Source organism: Misgurnus anguillicaudatus, chromosome 7 (genome assembly GCF_027580225.2).
Source record: "Misgurnus anguillicaudatus chromosome 7, ASM2758022v2, whole genome shotgun sequence".
In the NCBI taxonomy this organism is placed as follows: Eukaryota; Metazoa; Chordata; class Actinopteri; order Cypriniformes; family Cobitidae; genus Misgurnus; species Misgurnus anguillicaudatus.
In genome coordinates, this window is record NC_073343.2 from 39,238,209 (window position 1) to 39,252,324 (window position 14,116).

The window sequence follows — 14,116 nt, forward strand, 5'->3', positions numbered from 1 at the left end:
ACCATCGCTTTACCATAGTAACCCTAATGCAAAACATGGCTCTTCTGAAGACGACACTTCATCCTCAGGGGTCAGTGTTCAGTGGGAAAGACCACCTCCTGGGAACACTAAAGCTTGTCCTATTGAGACGTACAATTAAGGTTTGTTACCATGGTGACATCTCTATATAGTTAAGATGGGCGAATGAGAGTGACAGAAAAGGAGACGGAGAAAGAGAGATTTAAGTCTACCTCGAAAGAAGAAAAAGAGCAGTTGTGTACGAACGACAGGAGGTCTCATATAAACAAGACTACACACTATTACAATTACTTCAGTTTGAAATTATTTCGGTCAGAGAATTAGCATCCTGAGACAAACAAACTGTTGGAGACGAATGTTTAAAAGCTGAACTACCAGAGCTGCACGGTATATTGGAGGGAAAATGCTAAATTATACATTATGCTGTTTATTACGATAATACTTAAAGTTTGTAAAATCTATTTAAATTTAGGACTGCGAGATATTTTGAAGTTATTAAGTGTGCATACCGCAATTAGAGCTGTGTATTGGCAAGGGCCTCACGATACGATACATATCACGATGCATGTGTCGCGATACAATATGTCACGAAACGCTGTAATGCATTTTCGTGTTGCGATAAATTGTGATACTTTTTTATCAAAAAAGCAACAAAAAAGAGCTGATTTAAAAAAAAAATTTTAAGTCAAAGTGCTTCGGCTTTAAAAGCTGCAGGCGTTTTTACATTTTCTGCCATTTTCTCACCCCTGCTAACTTCTGAGACATTGGACGTTTGACACACACAGAGGGATTTTATTTTGTTTTGTAGAGACTGAAATATCGTAAATATCGTGGAAAATTCACGATTGTTAGCTGTATCAATATTTTTGCACAGCCCTAATCGCAATGGTTTGTAATTACGAATGCGAACCACAATTATGAAATAATAATACAACGATTTTAGTCCTTCAAAATTGTATGTAGAATCAAACATTTAAGTCAAACTTACTAAACCTAAAAAAGTAAAACGTATGTTGGTTATATAAATTTCAGTTTTAAAACATAGTTTATTTTAATTTACATTGATTTTACAAATTGAAAGCATCATGATATCACATATCGTATGTCATTATATTTAGCTAATTAAGTTATTGCTAAATCACAAATGTCGTGCATGAAGATCATGTATTTAAATTATATTAAAATATTTTTTGAACTGCAAAAAAACCGTAGTACTCTTACGTAGATTTACGTCTTGTGCTTCATCTTAGAATTTTAAAATTGAGATACATTTACTTGTAAGCAAAGTGGCTTAAGATATTAAAGTGCACCTATTTCATTGCTAAAAAATGTTATTTTGTGTATATGGTATAATACAATGTGTTCGCGTGGTTTATGGTAAAAAAAGACATTTTCAACATACCCTACATTTTTGTAGCTCTTCCTGAAACGCACAGATTTGAAAAGCTCCGTGTCCCTGATTGGCCAGTTAATCTGTACGTTGTGATTGGTCTGAATACCTCAGACGTCAGCCGGAAATGAGGGTCCTTACCATGTTTAAACGATTTGGTTGCTAAGAGAAGTTAACTTACAGGCTGTGAGTCAAAGCGGGAGGAATTATGATAATTTTGGTTTTCTCTACATCACCAATCCCAGAAAGTAAACTGTTGCCTACAATCCGTGTGTTTGTTGTAGTCCAAGAAAAGAGATTTACGTTGAAGACGATAACTCATGTCATCGTTTACTTTGGGCTTTGTACCTTTTGCATATGGTTAACATTTACTAATGCACACTTACACACCAAAGGAAATGTAAAATCGTGAACTGGACCATTGGTGCTCTTTAAGATATTATGCATGCTCCGATCAATCTGCCGATAATGCTTGCTCCCCTAATGCAAACTAATGCAATAAGATAGTTGCAATACCTTAATTTATTTCAGTATATCTTTTTCCTTCCCTAAACTACTTAAAAGGTCCTCTTAAAATAGCAAAGCTTCATGCATTTATTCATGCAACTCAACATGAATGTCTCCACAATGCTTATAAAACAGCATCTTATATATATTCTGTGCATACCGTACACACCTGGATGTCCTGAGACATTTGCCAAAAATGTTCAGCAGACTGCAATGAACACATGACCAGTACCCGGTGATGAAAGTGACTTCAGTAAATCAAAGGTGTGCATATTTTAAAGCACTCACATTATGTTCTGGCTCATTTGTTAACTGGTTGAAGGTGATGACAACTGAATCAATGGCTTAAGAGTTAAAGATTTGTATTATTTCTGAGGTTTAAGTAGCCTTTTAACAAACCACTTGAGATCATACAAGCTTGTCAGTATGAAGAGGGGAAAATGTCTTCAGCAACACATAACGCACAAGACATGGATAACATTTATGTATGGTTTATACGGCAGTCTGCACCAATAATCTGACCTCATTCACAGCAGAGAAAGCTTCAGTCAACACTAAAGTCGATTTTACTTCAGCGGTAAAATCCTTCTGATCTCCTCATTGTTTAGTCTCAACTAACCTGATGAACTTCACTGATCTGAATGAACTGATCTGCGAAATGAATCTATAATCCCATTTTCTGCACAAAATAGTTAAACAGAAGCCAAATGTCTTAAACATCCCAGAAGAGTTACATTAAAACACAAATTTACAATCTTATGCAACAGTATAACCAATTCAAGAAGTTTAATAAGAGCAGACACAACCCAGCACCCCCACATCATCAAATAGAAAAGTGGGGAAAGGGTAGTTAACAGTCTCAGGTTATGTTTCACTAGCAGGCCATCTCTGGGTGATGTAATACACATCCACAGGGAAAACTCAACACCCCCCACAGATGGATCAGCCAACATCTAACAATGCAGACCGGGTCACGTGACCCTGCGACCTACAGCAGGCATCGGACGCTGGTGGCTTTGCTGCGACCGCAGAGAACAACGATAAACGCTTCTGTTCCCCCGGTGGGGTTAATTGACTGAAACAATGGAGGAAAGCGCATTAGTCCACGCTTCACATCAATCCAGCCATTGTGGGAGATTATTAGGCCGTCGCCTTTATGGAAAACCATTACGGCCTTCAGCACATGGAATAAAATATCATTCAACAACACTTCATTCCTGAGACGACACACAGGGTTTCACAAGACATGTGTGGCTGTTTGCCATTACTTGGATATTTTTTGGAGACAGATGGACTAAAGATGCGTGTGGCACATTTTTATTAAAACAAATACTACTTTTGTAATAAATAAATATTAATTTTTACAAATATATACATATTTTTATACATTAGGGTGCACCAATATATTGGCATTGGCTAATAACAGCAACTTTCCCACTATGGGACATTGGCTGTTTTTAAATAATTGGTCCGATAGTGGGGAAAATGTCTTTTATGAGGGCGGATTATATCCTGGCAATCAAAATGGGTGGGTGATTCTCACGAAACCATTGAAACATCACGGCACTAAAGATTTTAGCTTTAAAATGTGTAATATAGTAACATTAAAAAGCATCAGAATTAACACAATACTGTGTTCTACCTTGCACAATGTGTGATTTCAACATAAGAATTTATAATTGGAAATTTTCTCTCATTTTCTGCTGAAATTCTCATTACCGCAATGTGTCCGGCTGTGTTTGAACATGCGTTATGTTGTAATTTAATCAAATTAACACAAAAATATTAAGAAAAAAATAAATGGATGTTTTGCTAGACTACTTTAGATGACAGAAAAAATATTTACTGAATATTCATGTGTAATAATAATGAAGAAAAATTAGGAAAATGATGTTTCCATGCCTGATGTTCTCATCCTCCGCAACACTTTTTGAGAACAGTTTAAGCACACATACAGAATTTTAATAAAGTTTGATTTTGAGTGACCAAGCACATGGACCAGTTACTTCAGTGCTTCTCAAATAGTGGGGCGGGACCCCCAGGGGGGGCTCGAAGCGACACCAGGGGGGGCGCGCGAGACCCCGGGGAAAATACTTTTTCAGGTAGTTATTTTTTTTTTGCACCGTCACTTAAAGACATTACACCCCAAACACACTGATAAGCTGCTTGAGTTTTTTATTATTATTTATTGATTATATTTAATTTAATTTTTCAGTATCAAATGGTCAAAAAATATGCTGTAAATAAGGTTTGATTTTTTTTATTAATTTTTATTTTAAGTCTTTTCAGTTACAGACTAAAAAAACAATGTTAATAAAGTTATTCTTTGTTGTAGTTGATTGATATTTCTTTTTTGTGTTGTTTAATGTTAATAAGGATACAATGTTTTGCAGATGTGTAATTTTATAGACAAATTACACTATTTACAGTCCCGGCGGAGAGTTTGGGGGGCGCGAAATGTTTACTTCTTCCTGGGGGGGGCGTGACAGAAAATAATTGAGAAGCACTGAGTTACTTCAAGATGGCTACCAGGTAAGATCATTTTTTTACAGTTAATTTGAAATATTGTCTTGTCAGAATGCTTACAGGACATTTTGATTATCATTACCGCAACAGATGCTTATTAAATGTTAACTTAATTAATAGAAGCATAATACTTTGATTTTAAATGCATGTGCAGAATCTCCAAATTATGTTCTTTCAGGTTTGTCATGTCATTTTGAAAATATGTCAGTGTTGATGTTTTCTGACTGTTGCGGTAATGAGATTTTTAGGACTAATTTTTTAAATTCTGTTACAAAAAGTGTTAAATGATAAGTAAAAGTTTTTAAATGAATGTTCCCATTTACTCCAGACTTTGTTTTTCAATGTCTGGTGGGAAAAAAAGTAAATTTAAGCAATTTTTACATTTTCATGCTTGACATTTTTAAAACCAAGTTTTCGTGAGAATCACCCGGGTGAAAAATTGCATCAAAACTCATACCGTGTGTCTGGTTGCAAAGGGGCGGCCAGTTTTCGGTAAATTTCCAGAAACTTTCCATGGGAACTTAATCTGGGGAATTTTGGAAATATTCCAAATTGGAAACTTAATGGGAATTGTTTGAAAATTTAGGGAAAATTATACAAACAATATCATGTCATAAGCAGACATTCATGCAAGGTAATACAATTTTTAAAAAAGACATATTTGAGTCAGTGACTAAAACGGTTTGGCAAGATGAGAAATTCAAAAATCTTTTTAGAAAACTTGTTTTAAAAGCATGCATTATATTTATTTCAATGCACAATGTATTTATATACATTTTATGCAATTAATAATTACATTTGCACCATTTTTATGAAAGTTAAGACTGAATGGACCTGAAAATGTCAAATGGTGTAACCGCCAACTGCACCAAAAAATTAGAAATATTAAATATTTTATCCACCTTGATGGCATGTAAGCCTAATCATAAAAAAAATCTCTTTAAAATATAATTTTAAGGTATTTCTAAATGTAAATGAGTTTTTTGTATATTTGAAGAGTTTCGTTGCAAAACGAGACAAATCCATTTTTTAACATTTTTGTCAAAACATGTTTATTATTATGTTATCATGTTATTATTTTGTTTTATGGTGCTACTTAGCAGTATTTGTTAAGTTGAGAAGGTTTAAATCAATACAAACCAACTGCAGTTGAATTGAAATTAATAGGAATGCACAACCAAAAAAACGAGATTTCTGAACAATTATAAAAACGGTGGTTATCTCGTTTTGCAACGAAACTCTTCATTTGTCCTGACATGTGTTGAAAACAGCTCTGTTTTCTTAATAATCTTTGACATGATATAAAAAAGGTATGTAAAAAATCATATTACACTAAACTAGATGATTTTATTTTATTTCACATTTTTTATAAATGTATTAATATTTTTCATTTAAAAAAATTCTAGTTACACCAACTGAAACAGACCGGTTACACCACATTGACATTTTTGCAATTATCCCCCAAATATTCTTTCAAAATTAAATCAAATCAGAAATCTTAGACTTGGTCCTCAAAAAAAGAGAATGTATACAACTAATCTGATTTTTTTTTTAAATGTTAACCTTTTTACATTTAATTGAACCATACGGACACAAAATAATAATTAACATCACGTTATTGACCCTTTTACCAAGTAGAACTTTAATCGTAACTTTTCATGTCATTTACGTGAATACATGCAAAGATGACCATTTTGACATTATTTTGTGTGCAGGATTAAAGAAATGATCTGTGCATGTTATATAAGAATGCAAGTATATGCAGGGGGTGTGGCCTCAATGGTTCTTCAGTAAACACTGTGCTGTGTGCATGTAACTGAATAATGTGCATGGTAGAAATGTATCTAAAATCGCATGTTTTCAACAAAATTATGTAACATTTATAACTACATTTAAGTTCCCTGTTATAGGCAATGCATTTTTTAAATAATTCCTATATATTCCCACGGAAAGTTTCCAGCCTTGAAAATGCCTTGAAATGAGGATTATTCATAATAATAATAATAATAATTTGAAACAATAAGTAAAAAGCAAATCTATTTGCTTCTACTGTCATTTTAAGTTTAATATCAGTATGGGTACAGAAATGTTGTACTGGTGCATCCCTATAGTTTATATTTATTAAAATCATTGTTTACAATTCTTTTAATATAACTATTAAGCCGCTTATTTTCCCTGTTAAAAAATAGGACACAATATCTACCGTTGCTGTTGGCATAATGACACAGAATGTTTTCCCGCTGACGATTAACAGATCCATTACAGAAAAAAAACCTGCAGGCAAAATGATGGATCTCATTACATTTCATACAGTATGGATCGTGATTCATCGAAATAGCTGTGGCAGCCATTAAACTCTCAGAAACTCCTGAGCAAGCATTTACTACAGACTCACACTAATAGGTTTACAAGAGAAACTATAACATCACAAGCTTTTCATTAAGAAATTTAGAAAGGTTCAGGTTATCTCAGCAGTCCTTTTCAAAATGCATCTTCAAGTGCATAAATATTCAAAATAATGCATGCAAAAATAATGTCTTTATATTTATCACCAGAGGGCAAACGCTACTAAAGATTAACAATTAACAGGATTACATTTCATGATCTTAACATTCAGATCAAAGAAAGGCACCGCAGAAATGAACTAGAACACACTCTTGAGTTGAACACACTAGTAGTAAGTGTGGCCGATCTATCAATATCAAGATATTAAAAATACCATCAACCCCAAAAATAGCATCTACAGTTAATAAATAATAATCAGTGCATATTTCAATCATCATCAGCCACCTGCAGTCTAAAAGATTCAAGCTCATCCAACTAGCAACCACGACAACAAGCTCCCTGGCAACCCCGTTTCATCTTGCCCACCTGATCCGTGTAGTATAGAAATAAAAATCTCTCTCACCTCCATGGCCAGAGCGGCCGTCTGCTGGTCATAATGGTTCAGGAGGTTCGGCATGAAGGTGGTATTGTAGGGTAGATCTTGGCACATCCGAAGGCCGATAGACTCACAGGTGAACATGCTGTGACTGCCAACAGAGTCCATGTGGATGCACGCGCCCATCGCGAAGAAAGCCAGGAACATCAGCGGACCGAACAGAAACATCCTTCGCAAGCGTCGAGTTGCACCGGACGAAGGTAAATCCAGGATGTGCCCCATTGTTGAATGGCAAAACACAATGGGGCGCGATTGAACAGTTGCACAGGAACACAAGGGTTTATTCTCTACACCGAGATCTGCCACACCCATAGTGTGTAAGGTATACCGTCACAATTCACTGCTTCCATCTCTGTCCTGTTTTCTCAGATGGTCCTCATGGATACCTGCCTGTTGACCTGCGTCTTGGGTCAGTCAACGCTTTGATCTGGACTTGAAGCATTTATGTATTTATGAGAGAAACTGTTCGGTCAGGGTGGTCTGGCGGTGCTACCTGTAACAACATATCAGAAATATATTTAAACGTAAAAAGCATGAAGCTATTGAAAATACTGCTGGACGCTACCAGATTCATCTGAAGTCGTTGTGCAAATAAACGAATCCAATTTAACAGTTTAACTTCATTAGTTTTGTGTCTGGCAATGCAACCGCTGTAAACCGCAGCTTGTAAACCGTTACTGTAGTATTTAAACAGATGAGATGACTGTCGTAAAACAAAAGCAACCATTAACTAGGGTAAATCTCACAAAATGACAGGTCCCTCCCAAAAAAAGTCTATTTAACATTTAATCAAATGAAGGAATGCCATTAAACGAAAACTATTTATATCTTTTACATTTGTGACTCACACTTTAATATTTATTAAAGTCACTCTCATGAAAATAATGTTACAATGCAAAATGTAATGATACCACTGTAGATATATACTGTATCTTTATATTTTTGACAATGTGTGAAGCACAATTGCATGATGAGTCCTTTCAGAAATGAATAATAAAATAATCTGACCTTGTCAATGTAATCTCAAGACATTATATGTAAAGGTCCAGTATCTCACACATTGTGTTTTCACTGTTTAATCTGAATTAACTAAAGTCGGTGTGAATGTCCCTTCCCCCTAACAACACGTTTGTGTGAATCCAAACACACCAACACAAACACAACCTGCCCCAATATGTAAACAACAACCAACCAATACTTAAACTTAAGCATTACAATAACTAACATATATAATAATAGTGGTTTAATAATAATAATTCAAATGCATCTCTGGACAAGACATTCCATATGCATACATGTAAAAATTATTTGTGTATTATTAGATAAAGAATATGCATGCATTATATATATTTGTAAATTTTTTGTATTTTATAATTCTAATGCATCTTCAGATCTAGACATGTCAAATACATGCAATATGTTTTATATGTTTTATTATACATTTAAATGTTAATATTGTTTGATTATTCTAATGCATCTGCACCTGCAAAATCCTTATAATAATATTCAAAGTATTTAATTATAGAGAAATTCAAACTATGCATTATATATGTTTTTGTAATGTACAATTTTATATTTCATGAAGGACTGCGGGATTTACAGCATGTAAGGTGCTCATGCCTGAATATTGCCAAAACATGCATTTTCACATAAAACCACACATATATGACCGTATATAACATATCTCTTAAAAACACAACACACTTCGGGCTAAACTAAGTAAACTGAGTATGCAACATCATGCACATCAAACTTTACCTTGTACTGGCAGTCAGAAATCCACTGGTTTTACGCGCGATGTCACAATACAGCGTCTCTGTCTGTGTAGATTCACGCAGCGGCTCTGAATCACGTCACGCGCTGAATTCTGTGTCTCAGTAACCCTACGATAAAAACATTCGGCTCGTGTAAGTTACTTTGTTTTGAGACGCTGATGGATACAGATAATTGTAAACTACTCAAACGTGCGCATGAAGAGCGTCAGGGGCGGCTGGTGTCTTTGCATATTCAAAGCGAAACTCCCCTCCCCTCCTCACTACGACAGAGTCCGCCCCACCTCAAATGTTATTTCTGTTATTTTCCGCTAGGGGGCGCTTGGAGGCCAAATCCTCATTTGAGCCGCATTCAAATCTTATTTTTTTACCTAAATTATCCGTTTGTGATCTATGATGTATGCTCTCTCACATCTAATTTAATGTAGAATTTGACTTATAAATGCCAATTAATATTTGCTATACTTATCTCCTGTATTTTTAGTCAGAAAACGGCTTATTTTGTAGTAATTCATCGTTGATGGTCAGCGCTGAAAATTGTAACACATCACATGTGACCAAATAAACTCCGCGCGCTATATCAGCTGACTGTTTAAAAGTATACATAAATAATGATAATGACAACTTTAATAGTGTTTTCTATTGGAAAAAACACTTTTAATCATTCAAATATAAAATATAAATTGCTCGTACCTGGCTCTAAACCCCGCCCATTTAGAGTTACCATCGGTCCTCTCTGGTTCTGGCTAGAGGGGTTACAGCCACGGCCAAATCTCGCGAGATGTTGGTTTTAGGGTTAGGTTTGGGGTAGGATTGGGATAAAAAGCATCAGTTCTGTCTAGGTAATATACAGATACAGCCTAAATCCCGTGAAATGTTGGGTTAATTTTGGGGGTAGGATTAGGATGAAAACAGCGCTCATCCGGCGAGATTTCACGAGAGTTTGGCCATAGCTGTATCCCTTCTAGCCACAAATTACAACCATATTTCTTATCTTTTTCGACGTCTGTGCGGATAGTAAGTGTGTAAATGACTTTGACCTGTCTCTATTTAATGTGTAAATTATTCTTTTTTATATATATTTTTTCTGTTATGGCGTAAATTGTTTGTACTATTTAAGGATTTTTACTTTTTATTGCACTTCTTTTTTTTTCTAAAGTGTACTTTTATTGTTGATTCTTCTTTTTAATTGTAATTTCTTTATTTTTACTTACTTTATTGTATTTGTTTGCTGCCCTTCTACCCTTGTTCTTGTGAGTTAATAGCAAAATGAGAATTTCAATGTGCCTAGGTACACATAACAATACAAATCTTGAGTCTATTAGGTTACATATTATAAGACTTTTCTTAAACCAAATTAAACATAGCCAAGACTAGATTAGTGTGGCAAAATATATATAATTTAATACAAAATAGTGCTCAAATCAATTGCAATTATTTTGTATTTTTTTCTTTATTTAAAATTGCACAGTGATAATTACATAACACACCTAAAATGAAATGTAGACAGTAAAAATTCAGTCTTCTGCATTGAAATGACAGGCCTTTAAAAGATAAAACATATTTCTCTTTAAAAACAAACACACAGCCCTTTTAAATAAAATGATATAGGGATGTAGTGCGTCAGCCACATCTCTATAAAAATATTATATTATAATTTCAGTCCTTTAATCCGTTACTCTATTCAAAGTGTGAGATTTACTCAACATCATTGAATCCAATCCAGACTAACAGCTTTTCTTTGGCCTGCATACTTGCATAGTATGTATACTAGCTCTAAAGTGTTTACTTCGTGGCACATTAGGTAGTTCATATTTGATGTTTTTGACATTCTAAGCACAAAAATATATAAAATAAAAAACAATATGAATGATCAATTTTAAAATAAGACATCAGCGTGTTTTTGAAATTACACAAAAGTGGTATGTGTCAGTGTTTTAAGGTTTTCATGTAAACACAAACAGTAAACATGTACCACATGAAACAATTGGATCCCTTTGATAACACAGCACATTGTGTAGCAAAGCTCTGCCTTATTTCAGGAATCTCTCTTTAAGCGCTGGAAGGATGCTCGATGAGACGTTGACCTTGACTTGAATGACCTGGATCTGTCATTCCTCTTGATGCTAGTGCCTCCTCCTCCAGCTGTGAAAAAATTATAATTTTGTGGCTATTCACTTGCATTTATAAACACAATAGCATACAAGCATATGCATACAGTTTCCGTCCATATAGTTTAAAATTTTTAATTTATTAATAATATTTAGAATTTGTTATTTATTTAAAAAGAAGAAAAAATATTCAGAAATGGCCCCTAGGTGTCATTGGGCAAGTACCCCTTAAAATGTCCTAATATGGAGCATGTAGGTACAGACATGTATACTTTTTGAAAAGTTACCATGCATCCATTTCTGATAGTGTATCTCTTTGCTAATGTTTGCTAAATAATTTTGCATGCTTAAAATCTTATGATTGTCCTTATAGAGATCCCTAAACTCTGCCTTATAAACTCGCTACAGGTCCACAGGTAAATGTCTGGTTATAAAGTTTGAGTATTCAGTGTTGTACCTGCTCTCTGATGTAGGTTTTAGCACAGGGTCCAATGCCTCTTAATGTCAGACCCACCACAAAACACCAAACAGACAGTCCAGCCTCTATAGATGTAAACCCAGCACAGGTGAACCACAGAGCCAAGGTTGTGTCCTGAATAAATACAAACATACTTTAACATATAAACTACTTTTGATCAAACGCCACAACTATAACTTATGTAAACAATTCGGCAAACAGAATAGTTTGAGGTATTTATTGTTGGATTATCACCAGGGGTATAACTGGTATAAGAGCTTAGATGTGCCCCGGCAGAAAGACTCACATAGATGCGGGTGGCATCAAAAGGACAGTCGACGATGACCGGAGATCGTGCATTGACGGGCGTGTTAGTGGAGTTACATCCTTTCATGAGGACGCTTCCATCACCTGCTATGGTCAGACTGATTGCCAAAAGAAGTCCAATCAAACACGCTGCAGACAGAAGAGCGTTCACACAGGAACTCACCAACAGACTGATTTGCTACACAAAAACACAACTGTGTTAAACACTTCAAATTACAACACTTAAATCAGTTGATTACTAATACACAAATAAAACATTACTTACTAGTTTCACATTGGAAATATTTCTCGAGACTAATATTGCAACAATTCCACTTCCAATACTCTGAAAAGTAACAAGTAGATATCTTGATTCAGTTTCAGGACATTACAGGATACATTTTCTGAAAAATGTAAAGCATATTGACAAATATAATAATAAGATCACTCACTAGCAGTCCAGATGTGACAGATATGATGTTTGATACGGTATACTCTGTTGAGATATCATTGCTGGGTTTGGATATATGTCTCAACACACTTCCATGAACAATGGCACTCAGAATGAAATTAATATGACCGACAACGATGAGGGTCAAACCTTTCTTCATCAACCTGCCAGGACCCTTCTCCTTGTCTGCAATTGAAATGACACATTTATGATATTCAAAGAAAAGAATTTTGGCAAAAAGTATGACAGTGATTTTTATTTATAATAAATACAGTATAGCAGATGTATTAGTCAGTGATGTAGTTTTTGGGCATATTTGATATAGCATGAAAAACTGCATGAATGGATGTTGCATATTTAAAATACTAAAATGAAGTTGATGTTTGTCATGTTAGGATGTCAATGTTGTCCAATGTGTTTTAGGTTTTTATCTCTGTGCTTCTCTGTTGAATGTTAAATAGAAAAGATTCAATCCATGTTCAATTAAATGATTTGACAATATACTAGCAAGTACACCTTAATGTTGTTAAACGGTGCTATTTTAAAACATAATTTAAAAAACAATAAGTAAGTTAAAACTAGTAAGCAAGTAATACATAAGTATAAGTATGAATAGTTGTTTGTTAATCTATCGGACATAAACACTGTAAGTGCATTCCTAATAATAAGCAGAGATTCTGTATACAGTGAATAGCAAGTACACATATACACAACAATATATTTACATCAGAGGCGGACACTACTTAAGTATTTTGGCTTTCTACATAAAATACATTTTCAAGTATTCGTATTTTATCAGTGTTTTTCTTTGGAAAACATACATTCCAAAGCATATTATCATAATTTTCACTCCACTACATTTCATAATTTCAAGTTTTTAGTTTATATTTAATATTTAAGCACATTAAACATCTAGTAATTTTTTTACTTTAGTACTTTTACTCAAGAAAAGAATAAGTACACAATTTTTATGTAATTAGGTATTAAATAAATTTTAATATGCAATATAAAAGGAATACACAATGTGGTTCTATGCTTTAGAATGTATTGAAATTGTTTTGGTAAAGTAAATTTTTTTCCAAAGACAAACACTCTGACAAAGCACAGATGCTTGGAAAATGTAACTAAAATACTCAAGTAGTGTCCACCTCTGATTTACATGAGCCCAAAAGCATTTGAATAGTTAGGTCACAATATCAACGTCTTTGCATTTGTTCTTCGTAAAAATCTATCCAGCTGCTAAAAATCATCTTTTAAATCTACTTTTAATAATACGTGACGAAATATTACGCTGCAAACTTCGCCATTGCAGATAACAAAACCCCGATTGTTATAAGCTCGGCAAACCCTTTAAACAGCTTCAGTTAGATTATAAATCAAGTTGAACTACTAATCAAGCAATTAAGAAAGTAATGATTCTCTTACCGAAGCCACACATATTAGTATCCGTGTAAATAATCACTGTTTTGAAGGAAAACTTTGATTACACGCGCACTTTCCTTCCTTCAAGATCGGTGACGTCACACAGAGCTTACCTGTGCTGCGGAAGTGGGCGGAGTCAGAATACAAAGGTCTTTCAATGCAAATGTAACCGCAACTGAAAGAGTAAAAACAAAGGTATTCTAAAATAAATGCAA

The 14,116-nt window shown here is 34.3% G+C and overlaps 2 protein-coding genes across 2 annotated transcripts in view; both read right to left on the reverse strand.

Annotated features, from left to right (window-relative positions):
• Window positions 1–9,450, reverse strand: part of fzd3b (frizzled class receptor 3b) — a 37,881-nt gene extending 28,431 nt beyond the window's left edge. Inside the window, exons 1-2 of the mRNA XM_055172116.2 lie at window positions 9,141–9,450; window positions 7,350–7,875 (exon numbers count right to left, since the gene is read on the reverse strand). Coding sequence (XP_055028091.2) covers window positions 7,350–7,694 — 345 coding nt within the window. The 5' untranslated portion in view covers window positions 7,695–7,875; window positions 9,141–9,450. The remainder of the gene's footprint in view (window positions 1–7,349; window positions 7,876–9,140) is intronic.
• Window positions 9,451–10,578: 1,128 nt separating this feature from the next.
• Window positions 10,579–14,055, reverse strand: krtcap3 (keratinocyte associated protein 3). Its single transcript, XM_055172124.2, has 6 exons — window positions 13,905–14,055; window positions 12,481–12,665; window positions 12,315–12,374; window positions 12,030–12,227; window positions 11,723–11,857; window positions 10,579–11,299 (listed from the first exon to the last, which is right to left on the reverse strand). The coding sequence occupies exons 1-6, from the start codon at window positions 13,915–13,917 to the stop codon at window positions 11,207–11,209; spliced, it is 684 nt and encodes a 227-aa protein (XP_055028099.2). The 5' UTR covers window positions 13,918–14,055; the 3' UTR covers window positions 10,579–11,206.
• Between the last annotated feature and the right edge of the window lie 61 nt (window positions 14,056–14,116).

Bases quoted from the DNA above. Each gene is read 5' to 3' on its own strand.
- krtcap3 (XM_055172124.2), bottom strand. The intron at 12,228-12,314 runs GTAAGTAATGTT...GTTTTTGTGTAG, and splicing joins ATATTTCCAATGTGAAACTA to CAAATCAGTCTGTTGGTGAG. The intron at 11,858-12,029 runs GTGAGTCTTTCT...GTATTTATTCAG, and splicing joins TTGATGCCACCCGCATCTAT to GACACAACCTTGGCTCTGTG.